This window comes from Buteo buteo, chromosome 4 (assembly GCF_964188355.1).
Source record: "Buteo buteo chromosome 4, bButBut1.hap1.1, whole genome shotgun sequence".
Taxonomy (NCBI): Eukaryota; Metazoa; Chordata; class Aves; order Accipitriformes; family Accipitridae; genus Buteo; species Buteo buteo.
In genome coordinates, this window is record NC_134174.1 from 13,245,039 (window position 1) to 13,262,179 (window position 17,141).

Here is a 17,141-nt window from a genome sequence, read left to right on the forward strand (position 1 = left end):
ACTGAATTCTGTTTCAGTATTTTTCAAATAAAAACAGTTATTTGGAAGCTCATTGTCCGGTAGTCTTAATAAAATTAAACTACTTTGCATAACTAAAAGTGTCTGAAAGTTTGCGTTCTCGCAATAAAATGCAATTTCGACAACCATCATTTACATTCTGTGTGCAGGATTTCTCTCCCAACTATGCTTTACTTTAAACAGAATATATGGATTTAAATCAAAACAGGCAGACTCAGAAATATGCTGGATATTACTAAAAGATATAGCTTATTGCATTGGTTTTTTTCTTTTTTACCATCAACCATAGAAAGCTTTATTCCAAGCCTGATCACACTTTCAGTTACAAAACATGTGGCAAAAAATAACAGTTAACACGCAAGATCTGCCATATTTCTACTTGCCTCTCACACTGGATTTTCCACATTGAGGGATGGAGAATAAACCTTTCCCATTTTTAACATAATGAATATACCTAATGGTAGCAAATAAAGGTTTTTATTATTTTTAATTTCATTTCACAAATCTTTTACTCTCCCCAAGCCACCATTTTTTAGTGCAACAATCCAGCACAGTGCTAGTTGCTGAGGTATACATGGTTAAATTAATTTCACCTTCAACCGAAACCACAATGTTTTCCCTCCCGCCTTTTTTTTCCTGTTTTAAAGGTAATGAAAGCCATATATTCACCATTTTACATTTCTAAAAATAATCCCATTCTAGAGTAAAGAATGGTTTTGTGATAGGCTGTAAAAAGCAATAGCCTTATCTTTTATCACCCATAGAACTCCTGCTGTACTTTTTTTTTTTCTTAAAATATATTTTGTGCAAAATTAAGTTCTGTGTAGGTCTGTACCATAATTTGGAAAAAACTGTGTATAAAATGTACTTAATTTTTAAAAACAATCCCAACATCAAACAACAGAGAAAGAAGAAATAGATCAGATGCAGCTGAAGTTTTCACATGAGAAACTAAATATAGTATGTTCTTAAAGCTCCAGTAATACATTCTTTCAAAAACCAGAATGCACTTTGGTCATTATTAAACGTTAGTACAGAGGCAAATAAAATACAAAATGCTTGTTTGTGTTGCTTTATATATAAAAATATTTTTATACCACATAAGTTTAAGATACATTACTTCAAATCTTTCAAGAGTCTAAAGATTAGCAAACATAGTGCAATGTCCAGACACTCGTCACCTAATTACTTGTCATTTTTCAATATGAAGCCACTATTTTAGAAACATAAAATGTAAGAATACTTGTGTCTGGTGATATTAATCCTCCCAAAATAATTTGTAGATGGAAAGTTTGTTCCAGGTAACTTAATCCTGCACGGGTGAACATCTATTTTTGTCACACTGAAGAACCATGAGTCAATACGACTGGTCCATGTGGGAGGCAGGGGTAGAAGGCAGCGGGAGAGGTGAGAAACCCAAGCCTGGGAAACCCCAGGGAATGACCCCTGCTGGGGAGGAATGGGAGGAAAGAAGGTTATTTGAAGACACAAATCTGCTGAATACCAGGCTTCATGAGCCCTGCTTCTCACCAGAGGAACTTGTTTTCTGTGTTTAACTGCTCTTAAACTTCAATGTGGTATGAATGGCATATACTATAGTGTACAAGAGGAGAGCATCTATCTACCTTATGCTCAGTCATTCATAGCATTCCTTTCACCAGTAAATCTTTCGCTTGTTTAAATATTCAACATATAATATATACTGCTCCATAGTTCACCATAATATATTCCAATCAATATACATTTATATGTATATATATATATAAAGTTTCTCATTAAAAGTAACAATAAAAAGTGCACATATTGAGCATGCACAGTCAGAGCTGCGCAGAACAGCCCAGTATTTCAAATAAATACAATATTTAATTTTATCAAAATATCATACAGCATGGTAACCATTTACAATTATTGCTCTAATAAAAGTGTTATCAAAGAGCACTTGTTGACTTGTTATATAATACCTTATTAATATCCCAGGATATTTAAACTGCAGCCTATATGAGTTTAGATCCTGGAATTACTCAAAATATCCAAAATTCCCACTTGCTTCTAATAGCAACATAAAGTAATTCTGCTACCTGTCATACTGTATTGTCAGTACTTTATGTTTTGTATGTCTCACTTTTCTATTGCAACCAAACATCTACTGATGTTATGTTGTCCTCATAAATGATTGGTGCAAATTAAATATTCCAAGCAATTTTACCACAGTATCAAAAATCCAATTACTTCCATATAGCCTTAGTGTAACTAAAGATGTTCAGCATTGGCTTCAGCTTTAACAACAGATAAAGTAATTTAGTGTAATCAATTTCCAGGACTTGGAGTTCTCAGACAGTTTTTGACCCTTGCCAAATCTGACCCTTTCCAAAACTAAACAAATAAGTTTGAAAATAAAATATAAAATGTCAACTAAAATGAACATAAAACAGTGAGAAGATGAAATAAATACAAAGATTGCACACGACAGATGTAAACACTTCAATTTTCCAAACGACATCCTTGAAGAGGTTGTAGCATCTGAAATACAGATTCAGTGGCTGCTTTGAGGCAGTTTTGTCAATCAATGAGCTTTTCTGTAACACTGTGTTATCTCATCTTCTCTATATGTTGTCAAGATTTGATCTTCCAGAGCTGGAAAAGTTAGAGCAGTATATCAACATTATTTCTCATCTCATCTTTCTGTTTACCAGAACTGCAATACCACCACATTTTTTTTTCTTATTGCATTTGCTGCATATAATACACAAAATAAATTTTACATTTGTTTACTTCTAATAGGAAAAAAATGGGTAGATGTAAGCAAATTCAATGGCCAACTAAGGGCTTTGGGCTACAAGCTTGTGGAAACTAACATGCCTCATAACCTGAATCTTGAAATAGTTTCCAGAGTTTGTAGTTCAGAGGGGGCCAGAGAGTAGGACCTAACAAGATAGTCCTTCAGTCATGACGAAATGACACTGTGTAAGATTGGTCACGGTAATACTGTATCTACTGTAATACTTTACTGCGGTGCAAGACAAGGATAGCATGCATCTTTCTGCATCCCTTAAAGAGCGAGGAATTCAAGAGCGAAATCAGATCTGGGATATGAAGAAAAGTTACATAAGGTCTTGTACTTATGTGTACGAATGTCTCTAATTATGTCTAAGAATTCTTGATAATTATGTGTCCCAAATGAAGTCAGAAAGCCACAAAAAGGCATAAAAATGTTAAAAGGGCTGCTTGGACAAATACATCATTACTTTTCTCATATAACTTAAATTTCCTAACCATTTTCAAACAAAAATATGTTCTAGTTAATACAGTTCAGAATTCATTAGGCTACAATGTATGATCCATCTATCATAACATTCTGAATGCCACGGTGAAAAAAAAGGATGCTTATCAAGTAGTTACCTTTAGATTAAATCCAAGCAGGTCACTGATGACACCAGATACAGCTGACAGGATGACAACTTGGGTGATATTATAAAGCAGTGGATTCATTGTAAGCCCATATAACCTAAAGGGACTGTCTAGTTCCTAGTAATGCAAAACAACAACATCGTTAAAAAGCAAAAATTACACAAACGGGTTTTTGTTCATATATGTATTGAGTGATATTAGATAGTTTAGGAAGTCTTCAAGTCACAGTAGAGTAAAACATTCTCCTATTCTTCTGCATATAAAAAACAAAATGCAAGAAAATACCTATCACATTAACTGACTGTTGACTGATGGTGTCTAAATAACCCTTCAAAAAACTGGAGGCTACCCATCTACCAATTTGCTCATGAAGCCAGGAAGAGAGCTAGTTTTCCCGGCACCAAGGTGCCATCATTTTAGAATTCCTCATAATTTTTCAGAAATCACCTTCAGTGTTAAAAGAGCTGATAGACAACAGAATCAGAAAAACCAAGAAAACAAAGATTTTCCAGTGACAGAAGACTACCTATTATGAAAAATTAACAAAAATGTCTTTCCTAATGCAATTCCTCTCCTTTTCCATTAATTTTGAGAATAATTACTGATGAACATAGCCAGAAAAAGAAGATAAAGGAAAAAAATATCAATAACCATTTAACTGCCAATATTTTACTTTTTTATTGGAAGGATCAAAAACTTAGCCAAAATTTATCTGCAACAAAACTTGAACAAAGAGGCTATTTCACCAGTTTTCAATTATTGGTGTGTGAATAAAGTCACCCAAACTTTGGTGGCCTAGAAATATGTCAAATAAAGGAAGAAAAAAACAGTTTTAAAATATAATACTGGATTGTATAAAGTATAACAACTATCACTGCTTTGGTCATTTATATCTTCTAGCTTTAAAAATTCATCTTCATTCCTCTCCTGCATTACATCCTGGGGCTCGAACAAGGCCTTCTAAACCCTTTTTTAATAAAGAGGTTCAAGGCTCTGACTCTTTTTCAAAAGAGGTGAAATAAGAATGAACAACCTTTTCATTTAGATGTAATGTGGTATAAAAATCTGCTGCAAATACAAAAGATAAAAAAAGACTTGATTCTGAGAGGTGCAGCAGAGAAATTATTTAAGGAAAAAGTTTTTAGATTTTGGATTCATCTTACTACTTTGGGGACTAAGAAAATAGTAAGAATATTCAACATAATATAGTCTTCAATAAAAGCTTAAGGATCAAAAATATCCAAAACCAAATTAAAAAGAACCAACTCCATTTAGCTACTGGGCATGAAATACATAATTGCGTTGATCACTGACTACCATGAACTCATTTAAAGCTCATATTATACTAGGTGGCTTGGAAATCCCATCTCACTTTTGGGCACATTCTCACAGTAACTAAGTGATGGCCTGGGTCTGGGATTTGTGCCACAAAAGCCAAATCCCCTGTTGGAAAGGCCATGTCAGTTGATACGTTTCTGGAAAGAGTAAAACATGAACATGTTTTTGAAAACACTGAGAAAAGTATGAAAAAGACTGAAGTGAATCAGATCCAAGGGGTGATCAGCATCCTGCCACCAACAGCAGCTACTTCTCACCCTACCTACATTCTCACAGCACACAAACATTTCAACTCATGAGATACTCTGAATCTCTTGTGCTTTGTCTAGTCTAGTTGTCCAGTCTCTACTTGAATCCAGATAACCTTTCTGCATCCAGTGTCCTTTGACCAACAGTTGCACAAGTCTGCTACCTGATGAACAGAGAATACTTCCTTTCGTTTGTTCCAAAACCAGGTCCTAAAAGCTCTGTGGTCCCTTATTCTTATACCAAGAGATACAGTCAATAACTGACTTAGCCAGGCTCTCCGTATCGCTGTACTGTAACTCTCAACTTAAGTTGTTGCTTTGTCAGCTTTGAGTCCTTGCTGACTCAGTCAGTCCTCCCGTGGAAAGTGCTGCATACTTTTTTTTGTGATAAGGGGACCACATACACTGTTAAAGGTGTGCAGGTGGGGAGAATTACTCAGCTGACTAGAAGAAATACTCCACCGTCGCAGCTACTAGCTGGCTAGATTAAACAGAGTTTAAGCTTCATTTTAAGAACTGCTCCTTGACACGCAGGAATCAACGGGTAAGGGACCAGAATTCAGTGTGTGGTAGAATGAGGCAGCAAGGTCTTAAAGCACCACTATATGCAAGAAACCTCAACTGTTTCTCTTAATAGGCTTGAATTTTCCTGACTGCAGAGGAAAGGTATAATGGCATTGAAAGATATGGTTCAGGTTTACTGTATGATAACCCAGCCAATTCCCTCTACTGATGGGGATCTCTGTGCATGGAATCAGTATCAGTTGTGCTACACCCAAACATGGAGGGAGGGGTGTGTGGATTGAAGGAAATTTATCTGAGGGGGAGGAAAACACTTTTACATTTGCCAGTCATTCCTGGGGAACTGTTCTACATGACCACTCTATCTTGGACTAAATGAAGAAGTTGATGCCCTGAAGGAGAGATCAAAACACTGTTGCTACCTTACTTCTGAACCCAAGAATAGCAAATCGGCAGCATCTCTAAGAACTTTACCATAACAGCAAAATATATAATAAGATCCAAATGCTGAAAGCTGAAGATAGACAAATTTAATTTTAAAATAGTTTACACAACTGCAGAAGTGATTAAGCACTAAAACACCATGCCAAGAGAAGTGGGGAGGCGAGTCATTAATTTGTTTTTTGTAGTGTCAAGACTGGCTTCCTCTTTTATATGCCACTTTAGTCAATTTTAAGTTTTATACTGTTAATTTTAGTGTAAAACCATATAAGGAATACTAGATCTATTTAATTTTATTTGTTCATAAAAGCCAAACCTAAAATAAAAAAAGTTTTTCAAGTGTTAAATTTATCACTCTTATTTAGCATTGAGGTAACCCTTAAGTAAATTTTGGATTAGAGAAATGTTTAGTCTGAAGGACAACGAGACATTTCTGGAGCAAGAATTAAGCTTCCAGACAACTGAAAGAACAAAACAGCTTGTTTCCCAAATTATGACAGATCTGTGAGTTTGAAAGAACAGAACTCCTCAGCAAATGCAATTTAGAATCAATTGTGTCTTCCCAAGAACCTCAACCACTGCTTTGTTAATAATAACAGTAACAAGTTTAAAAAAAAGCCCTTAGCATGTCCATGCTCTAGCTCCAGATGACTGAAAGTAAGATGACTTTTCCTCTGCAGAATTCTAGAAACTGGAAGTAATGAAAAAAAAATTCATGTTCTCTCACCATGAAGAAACTTCTTCTACCCTCCAAATATAGTTAGCTGGCAAACACGATAATATTGCATAAGCAAAAAACTTTTCTACTCATCAGCAAAATTCCACGCAAAAAAAAATTTGCCAAATAGTTCAAGGGCACAGCTAACAAATACTTGAATTACATTAAATGAAATCCGTATCTTTAATTCACTTATAAATGGGCCTATGTAACAATTGCTCTCTGTCTTCCAAAAAGATTCTTCTATGACAATAAGTAAAGAAGACATCAAGTATAATCCAGTTTTAATTTGAAATGCTAACCACTGACAGTTTTTAAGAGGAATTATTTTTGTGGAAGAATACAAATCCTCCAGCAGCTTACTACTAGAAACAGATATTGACACTCAAAACAGACAACAAAATTGCATCATTTATTTCCCAAGGGTTCATCATCCTGTCTATCCCGAAGTACCTTCTCTCACATTGCTCATATGCTGTTAAAAAGAATAAAACTCACTGTACAGAATAGTAATTTGTAATCCACAATGATAGTAACATAACAGACCGGAGTATATGAACAAGTAGCATCGCTGTGAAAGAGTTACACAGCAGATTTAAACCAGAGCATACTGTACTGCCTGCAGAAGTAGCACAAGTGACTCATTAAGCAATCTGTTCTACTTCTTAGTTATATATAATACGGTAATACTATTTTAATTCTTACCTTCAATAACTTAGTAGCAAGTTTTAAAACATTGTTCACTAGTGTCAGTTCCTCCTTCTTATTAGGCTTTTTCTCCATTTTCAAGTACAAGTTTATCTGATTTAAAAAAAATACAAGTATCAGAACTTATTCAGAATTTAAAAGAATTAATTTGGAAATACTTAATAATAAAATGAAGGAATTACTCAGCAGCTGTATGATAGAACAGCAATGACATGTCTGCAAGCAAGCAAATTTTTTTGCTTCCTTTTTAATGTTTAAGAACAAACACTGGCTCAGGACCACAAGAAAATACAGTGGTTTATGATATAACAAAATATATTTGACACTATTATAGCAACAACTTTAAAGTTTAGTGTAATCTACAAATTAGGCAAGAAAAAACACTACGTATGTAAGGTTTGCATATTTTTTCTTCCTCCTTCAATAATTGCCTGAGGTTTGTCAATTCCATTTCCAGGTTTTTATACTAGTATGCAGACCTTAAAATGCTTAAAATCCCCCAAAGTTATTGAATAGACTGAAATGCCAAAACATAATTCTGCTGAAGTGTAATTTCTTTTAAAAGATTTTAGTATAACTGAGTACTTCATGAGCACCTTGAGTGCAGAAAAAAAAAAGAAAATCAATCTTTCCAGTGCCCTGAAATATTTGAAAAATTATTAAACTCTTCATTGCTGTAGAGGAACAGTACATTGATCATTTAAACACTTCCATGATTCAGACTTTTTTAGGTCATTATTTCTGAGAAAGTTTAGTTAAGAGTACAAATTAGCTCTCTTTTGGCCTTCTAGCAATTTTGAAACATCAGCTTTCATTCTCAAATGACCTATCTTTGATATCCTAGACCAGGCAAAGGTTAGTTTTTCTTTTTTATTGCATAACAAAAGCAAATCAAAGGAAAAGATCTTGAAAGCTGGGAACTTGATTTTAGGATGACAACCTTCAACAAAATAAAAAATGAACAATTTACCAATATGCTGAGGTAGTCCTTCAGATGACAGAGACTCTTACCAAGCTACAGAAGCAAAGCTGCAGAAAGGAAGTGATGCTATATGATGCTATGATATATTTAACCCCCTTGTTGCAAGGTGGTTATTGAAATAAGGGCCACAGACATCTAAACAAAGTAACTGAATATTATCAGAGCTCCCTAAAAAGGTCACTGTAAGTCTCCTATACAAGTTAAAAATCAAAAACTATGCCTAATATATTCCAAGGCATATTAAGCTCCTGAACTATCTATTTCATTTTAAAGTAGATTATGCTTTTAGAGGCAAAGAGCTTCCAGTCTTTAAATATAATACTACCGATTTCAAATATAAACAGGAACAAACTAAGAACAAAGGCTCTGTTTAGCAGCTCTGAAAAAATGGTAGGTAATAAACCCTAGGAAGGCTCAAATCTCTTTTAACAGTTACTATGATTTCATTAATTTATGAAAAAAAAATCAACATTCAATAACAAAACTTTTAATCAGGAGGGAAGTTTGAATGTGTATATGTACAGCCATCTACCATAACTATTCTGAGACTTGAAACTGGCAAGAGGACAACTTTGATCAGACCATATGTCATATTTTACTCAACAAGGAACCACTGAGGCACTTAATTTACAAGACCAATTAAAACACTTTCAGAAGGACTTGAAAAATTACAGGCAAACAGCATACGGTCAAAAAATACCTTGATGTAAAATGATTGATCTTTTAAGTTTCCCATCATGACTCCTAATCATGAAATTAATAGGTTGAATATAAAGCACACAGAAGCGGCTGAAACTTTGCCGACAGAAAGTAGAATTTGCAATTTCATCTTATCCGTGAAGCATTTACATTTAATTTGGGAGTTGAGGCTTGTTTGTCCTTTCGGGTTTTTTTGTTGCAGTTTTTTGTTTATTTTAAAGCTTCATTCTCTTTTTAGTAAGCCTAGTAACACTAGTGTGTAATTTTCAAGGCCACCACTTCAGACGTGCTTTTTTAGATCAAGTGAGTGTCAGTCAATTGTTTGGGCTTGACCTCTCATGAAAGGCCAGAATGTCAGACTTTCATGAGTCTGCGTGAAGAACACTGTAAATATGCTGTGGTATCTAGCTAGTATGTGAAACCAGTCCAATATGAGTTCTACTCAGGATGACGTGTATCCTTTTTATTTTCTGAGAAACAATTGTGAATTCTATTTTGGTTTTCATTTCATAAAGCTCTCAGGCGTTTTGGAGGAAAATGACTTGCAACAGGATAAAGCTGCATTCAATATAAATCTAAGTGATGACATAACACTTTCTGATTTTTATTTTTTTTTCCTCCAAAGTTCTGGGGACTTAGAGTGCTTCTTTCAATGTCCATGCTGGCTTAAAATGTTCAAACACTGATTCTCATAAAGAGCATAGCATAGAAGCCCATGAAAGCAAAACAAAGGCTTGAAATTCTTTGTCTCTGTCTTGCTCTGCTTTCTGCATTTTTTTTCCAATCCTTACCCCAAACATTTCCCTCTGTTTTCATTCCAGAAATAGAGGACATAAATTTCACTGGGACATTAGACTATTCATACTCCGAGGATCAACAGAACAATGCAAACCTCTCCAGGCTCAGGAACTCTGAGAGGTTTCACACTGGTGCAAAACATGGCATTCAGTACAAGATAAATAGGCAGTCTGTCTTCTCAGTGTTTAGGCTCATCATCTTTAGTAAAGACAGAATGAATTCTCATTGAGCAAAATATGTAAGCAGTCATTTATACCACCTGTCATAAGCTTTACATCCTGACTTTGGGAGACTCACTTTGGAAGATTTTATTCTCCAACTTGAACACATTTCCTGTAGGAAACCTGTGAAGATTCCTTGAACTGCCTATGTGCCTTGTCCTGAATGCTGTGTTTTGCACCAGTGTAAAACCTCTCCAAGCAGAAAGAGGTTGGTTCTTACCTAACACTAACTGAATATGCTCAGAAAACTATCAGCAGTGCCAGGCAGAGCAGAGAGGGAAGTTTGCAGTACAAATGCCGACTAGAACATTCCTGAGAAGAAAAGTACGTAGACCCAAAGCCAACCTTGACAGATGACTGAAAGAAAAAGTTTCCAAGGAGTCTAGAGGGTACTATATGTAACCCACACAACCCAGCAGTCAAAATTATTGGGCTGGAAACAGTGACCCACTTTGTAGAGGGTAAGTTTGTTTTCAAATCTTTTACTCTCCCATCCAACACTTTGAGAGTTTGGGTTTCTTTTTCCTATTTAAAAGCTACTTTTTATGTTTGTGTTCTGTTAGGTCTCAAATTATATCAAATGACATATACGGTATCTCTAAGCACACTCACTTAAAGAGAAATTGGGATATGGCCATCTCTGTCAAAAAGTTATATGGAACACTAAATCACACACTTCTCACAGAAATTGAACTTCAGGTTGTAAAGTGTTGTTTCACTACATCATAATTAACTCCCTAATCCAGGCTATTTTAATACATCTAAAATGCACACCTGGAGACCTACGAGATGAACGACTTGTTTAGATATAAAAGTACAAGTCTATACAAATTCTCACCTGCTCAGTAAGTAATATTGAGGTATTGCTGTATTTTTTACTGGTTTCAGATCCAAGAGTAACAAATCTTAAGAGAAAAAGAGTTAGTGAAATGCACCAAATTACAAGTTCCCAATTGTAGTGACAATCAAGGAAGATCTCATGCATGTGAAGCAGCTGAAAACAAAAGAGAAAAAAAAAAATTAATTCAAAGTAGTAATTACATTACAACATAAGAAAATAATTACAAATCTCCCCAACTCCAATAAAAATTTCCCAGTAATAAGTATATGGATTGTTAAAAGAAGCCATTCAGAAGCTTCCCCGTATTCTGAAACAGAAGCTCAAGGAAAAATCTTAAGCAGTAAAAATTCTTTAAACATAATTTGCTTAGTAAAAGATATTCCACTAGAGGGCAGGCTAATATAGCCAACAATCTTGTTTCATCAACAAAGGTCAATCTCAACTGTCTTTGCAAAAGTGTGTTTTGATGCAAAATGTTGGGGGGGGGGGAGCAGCTGTCTTCCAAAATCCACAATGGAAAATGAAAGAGGACACAGATTTTAAAAATAATAGTAATATCATGTTAGGAATTACGCTATCAATAAGTTTCTTTAGCTCTTAGAGAGTAATATTCTAAAGTAGATAAAATTAACAATACAAAATTGAGCTTAATCTTATGAAAAGCTGTAACAGCTGTTACTGAATTTTCACTGTGGTCTTTTAACTTAATAGGAATCACCATGCAAAAGGCACTCAAAATTATTTTAAAAACTATTTAAGTCATGGCTGTTACTATACAAGGAAGATTTCCTCACCTGTGCACAACAGATAAACACAACTGAGATAGTCAGTAGGAAGGCAGATGAAACTATTACATCAACTGAGCGTTGAGGACCTCGACGCTGAAAATAAAGGGTATACATATATGTGAAAACCTACCCAATCAGTGTTGATATTTAGCATATCCAGTTAGATTCACACCTTGAACCTATGTTTCATCATGGCTTGCAATCTGACAATCTAAGTTCCAAACACCATATTAGATTCTAATAATATCACTACATTCGAATACTCCTAAAGGCATGGGAAATTAAATCAGACGCAAGCATTTAAAGATAACTATGAGAAAAGAAAATGTTCACCACTTCTTCAGTCAACTCCTTCATGATGTGAAGAAACTTTCATTTAGGCAACATTCCCTGACATAACAAATTCAATATGGCACTCAGCTTTAACCCCAAGAATGAAACCAGTGCTAAAAAAAGATTTTTGGACATCAGATCACCACAGGATATCAAGATATAATTTCACATGGTTGGTACTTTCCATTACTTGCATCTTTTTGACACACAAAAATTGTAGCTGTAAATCACTGTGCCATTGAGGTAGGTGCAATAACACAATTCTCTCCCCCAGTACGAGGCAGAAAACTGGGAAAGAAACACACTTGTCTTGAAAGGTTCAAACTGACTGTTTTCAACCATTTTTTTCTTGCTTACTGGTACAATGAAATGTTTCTACCCACCGAGTGTTTTCTTGTTTGGTTTTTTTTTAATTAAAGAATTAAACATCCTGTGCTGCATTGAAACATGTACAAGTTATAACAGACATTTATTTCTCAATTTTGTTCTCCAGACATGCTGCTAATTGTATAAACATGAGAAGAATGGGAGATGTACATATGCAAGATATAACCTTGGAACTTGGAGAAAGAGATAGAAAGAAAGAATTTTCTTTCAGTAAAAAAATGTATAAGTGCAAATTACTACTGCAGGTATGCATGCACTACTTCTATACTGAGCCAGACTGTTTTGCCTGGGCAAGACTTAACATGTGTGTATACCCCAGCTCACATCTTCACAAGTGGACACATATATAGACAGGTAATATGCAAGTGTATTTTGAACAAATACTATGCCAGTATATGCCAGCAGCACCACTGCAAGAAGGCAGGCTTGCTCCTTAGCTGCTTGTCTCCATTCCTTTCCCTGTGCTAGCACAGGCATTACAGAGCTGCCCAGTGAACCAAGTAAAGCAACAATGGAGGTGAAAATTACTGTTCTTGACTGGTTATTTTTCAGCTGGGTCAGTTCCCTATGCACCTACCACTGACCACTGTTTGATTGCTTTTTTCTTAGCCACATAATTATACAAATGTTTCTGGTAGCATAAGAAAAGATGGAATACATAGATGTGGTTTTGAGGAAAGAAGGCAAGACACTCTCTCCACAACAATGCTATCATATACAGTCTTTAAAGCATCAAAACTACATTCTATTGTCCAAGTGATGTTATCCTCCGCTCCTCCCACCCAGCAACATGTTACAGACTACAAAGAAAAAAATACAAGTCTCTCAAATGTAAAGTTTAACAGGTACCACTTTTTTTATAACCTCCCCAACAGATACTTCTGTAACACAAGGGGTGTTGTAAATGAATCGCCTCAATTCCTCTTAAAATGATGCACCTTTCAAATTTAAGATTGTGCTTTACATTAAATTTCACTTGCTTATAGTTCCTGCTTTCCACATTCTGCAATCTCCACACCATAACTTCTCCGTATTTTCATAATCCTTTACCTACTTCTAAAAACTACTGATACCAGATTTCATCTAATGTTCTTAATTACTGTTGGAAAGCAGCATAGGCGCAAATAACGGGATTACCACCACTAGCAAGAGCTTGTCAGTTGCCATGCACCAAAAAAATGGTTCTATAGAAACCAAATAGGGAAAAACCTAGCTTCATCTGAGTTAAATTACCTAATGCAGAGAGAAAAATGGAAAAAAAACTTGGGGGAGACGGGAGATGATAAACAATCAACCCTGAGTTAGATAACATGGATCCTTTCACAAAGAATGACCAAAATGCTCTGGCTTGAAAAGATCATTAGAGAGATATAAGGAGATTACTCAAATACGAGCTGAACATAAAATAGAGGGATCAGAATGTCTTACAGATAATACTTGGACATAATTTCTAGCTTCACCTGGCACATACACACTCACAGCACAAATATGCAAATAACTGTCTTGCTTCATAAATTCCTTCTGTGTTAATGACACTAGTTGGTGGGAACCTTAAGATAAGGTATTGTCTGGATTATAGTACAAGTGGTCATTTTTACCCAACATATTCACCCAAGAGACTTTCCTGCTAGCATTAATAAGACAAAACTCCAACTCTGAACACACTCACACTTTACTCTAAGGTAAAGACTATACATTTACTTTCTCACACTCTGGCAGCTGGCAGACACTGCTGGCCCAAAGTTACTAAAATGAAATGTATGGGGCATGTGCACCCATAGGGGTAAGTGCCTACGAAGAAAAATTCAGACTAGAATACCAACCTTCCATTAATGGCATGAAATACTTTATATACAGTGGTAGCAAAAATATACATTATTTTACCTTTAGATAGGACCTGAGAGAAAGCCACATTTTTATATTCTGTACTTTCTTCAATCGGAAGTGAGGAACCTCCGATTTTCTTGCCCTTCTGGCAGATGTTAGATGACCAAAAAGTTTGGCAAAAAGCAGCCTCTGCAGAGAAGAAAAAAAAATTACTTTAACTGTTAACTGATTTTCAAGAGCTCTAAAAAGAAAATGGAGATGAGGCTTCAATTAATGTGTCAAAGTAACATACAATGTATCAGTGTAAATTAAAATACATTAATATAGTGCAGAAATAAGAATAGAATGTTACTAAAAAGAGAAGATACACTGAAAAGTTTTAAAAGTCTTCATATTGTAATGCTAAACAAAATTTAGCTACACTTTAAGTTCCTTTCTTCAAATTTCAGACAACAGATCTGCTATGCTCTTAAAATTTGGGAGAAAAATCAAACCTGCCAGTCATTTGCATTAGAGAGTGCCTGTATCACAGAAGTTCCTTCCAAGAGAAACGATTATTAGAAACAGGTTAATTCTGTTCTACTGTGTTAAATCACATATTTTGGCTACAATTTGAGAAAAGAAAGTATAAACATTTTTCTTTTGTGGACCAGTAGGTATCTCTACTCTGCAGCTAGTAAGGGATATTGATACTCTCTTAGAAGTTTAAATTACAATAACAAGAAATAAATTAATAGATGTATTACTTCAGATAGCAGCTCTTACGGTCTCCAGCTGTGGGACTGATCTACCAGCAAAGCAAGCAGAGCTCTTGACTAGGGTCTGGACTGAACTGTTTTGAATTAAACTGAAGGTTTTGAATGAAACACACTGGTAGAACAAACTGGAAATTATATAAAGTTTTTTTTATTGAAACTCCTTCTCCTTGGGGAAAACTGAGACAAACTGGGACATGACTAAGAGCTGGATTAATGCACTGAGCCAGAAATCTGAAATAAAGGATTAAAAGGTTTTCCCGCAAAAATGTTCTCCAGGAAATAAGGTCTAGCTACAGAGACTTCAGCCCATTGCAACTGAGTCATCTCCCAAACTGTAAGCCCACTGAAGTATTTGTCATCACTGATCTATGAATCACAGTGCGCTGAAGAAAACAAGTTTAAAATATCCACAAAGTCAAAAAACCACAAACATTAATCCTTGTTTTGCTTTTGATGAAGCCTCTTGGATTGCTGTTCATACCTGTTTGTATGTCCTCTCTGCTACACATAGCAGAAAAAAGAAAATCCACACTAGAGACACACGGACCACAAAACTTATAATAACCATTGAGAGAACAAGAATGTCTCCATTTGATCCAAACGCAGTCATACAAAGTTCAGTAGCAGAATGTGCAGCCAGTTGTTCCAAATCTTTAGCTTGGGAAAGTCGAAAGACGAATGGCATTAAACCCAAGATTAAAGATATGACATTTCCAAAAATTTGATAACCAATTCCTGGTATATAGCTGTTCACCTAAAACCAAAAGAAAACAAGGTATATTTTTAACTTTGGAATTGACTTTGGAATTTGGAATTTCCATAACTAAATTTTTAATGTTACTGCCTTACTACCACAAAGAACACTTTATAACCTGGTAAGTTATATGAAAACTTCAACCAAGCATCTTCACAGTTTACTGTTAAGAAAAAGGAAGCCCTCAAAGAGCCCTTAATGCACAGGAACCAAATATGACAAATCTTTTAAGAACCCAACAACATAACATTGCAGTTAAAAGACTCCAATGCATATTCTTATATTAAAAATTCATTCAACACTGAATTAGCAAAGTGTACCAGTCAGGCTGTACTGCTTACATCCTGTATGATGCTCTTATTTATGTTTTAGTTTTAGGTTGTATGTTTTTTAAAGGAATCAGAGTGTTCACAGTGCAGATAGGACTGGAGTTCTTTTGTGCTGGCTTTTGCTTTGTTACGTTTACTTCTGCTGTGGATTGCACCCAAAACTGTATCGTCTCTGAGTCAGGTACAGAGATCTGAACTAATTTGTGAATACACTGCTTTTTAACAAGTTGGAGATGGTAAGTATCAACTTGTCAGAATCAGTGATAGTTTTATTAAGCTAAGCTATGTTCAACTCTACAAAATGGCTACATTGTCTATATTGAAAAAGAGTATGACATCAATTAAATACTTTTCCCACTGTTTCCTAAAAAGCAGTACTAGGAAAAAGAAGGGAAGACTAATGAGACATCCCACTCCTCCTCTTAGATGTTTGTTTCCTAAAGAGGAAAGCTTTCTTTTCCAATCCTAACTTTAGTATCCAAATACCCAGATTTGTATATTCCTAACCCAACATATTAGTTGTCCATCAGAATCAAAGAGATAAATAAGCAAGCACCTAACAATGCAAACACATTTTATTGTGTCAACCCTTAAGATTTGGTATCTATTATCTGTTAGTAGTAAGTAAATCGGAGTGATGTAAGCTGTGGAACAATAACAGATACTTGTTAGTAACAGACACTTTAAAAAAAAAAAAAGAAAAAGAAAAAACCCAACATAAACCAAGCTTATTTTTGGTAGTGCTTAGATTTCTAAATAGAGTATTTGCATAAAGTAAAAAGAATACTCACTCTGTTCATTATCATACCACTGATTTCAAGCACAGACATATCTGCTTTCTTGCAGTCATTACCCTCCCATACAATTGCACTTATTTTTTCTAGTCCTGGATTCAAACTGTGGATCCAAGGTAAATGACTCTGGAGAAGGCAAAGAATATATTCCATCAGAGATAAAAATCTATTGTTGTGTCACTATGCCTTTGTCAGCAATATGCTGGCCAAAAAAACACTTCAGACTGAC

The 17,141-nt window shown here is 35.1% G+C and overlaps 1 protein-coding gene across 8 annotated transcripts in view; it reads right to left on the minus strand.

Annotated features, from left to right (window-relative positions):
* Positions 1 to 476: 476 nt before the first annotated feature.
* PHTF2 (putative homeodomain transcription factor 2) overlaps positions 477 to 17,141 on the minus strand; it is a 70,730-nt gene continuing 54,065 nt past the window's right edge. For 7 of the 8 annotated variants that reach the window (XM_075024754.1, XM_075024756.1, XM_075024753.1 and 4 more), the window contains 8 exons: positions 16,910 to 17,038; positions 15,517 to 15,789; positions 14,335 to 14,466; positions 11,737 to 11,823; positions 10,940 to 11,095; positions 7,399 to 7,494; positions 3,418 to 3,543; positions 477 to 2,652 (listed from right to left, as the gene is read on the minus strand). In XM_075024754.1, the coding sequence (XP_074880855.1) occupies positions 2,632 to 2,652; positions 3,418 to 3,543; positions 7,399 to 7,494; positions 10,940 to 11,095; positions 11,737 to 11,823; positions 14,335 to 14,466; positions 15,517 to 15,789; positions 16,910 to 17,038 (1,020 nt within the window). In that variant the 3' untranslated portion in view covers positions 477 to 2,631. Of the gene's footprint in view, positions 2,653 to 3,405; positions 3,544 to 7,398; positions 7,495 to 10,939; positions 11,096 to 11,736; positions 11,824 to 14,334; positions 14,467 to 15,516; positions 15,790 to 16,909; positions 17,039 to 17,141 lie in introns of those variants that run through there. The other variant, XM_075024760.1, reaches the window with a different exon arrangement.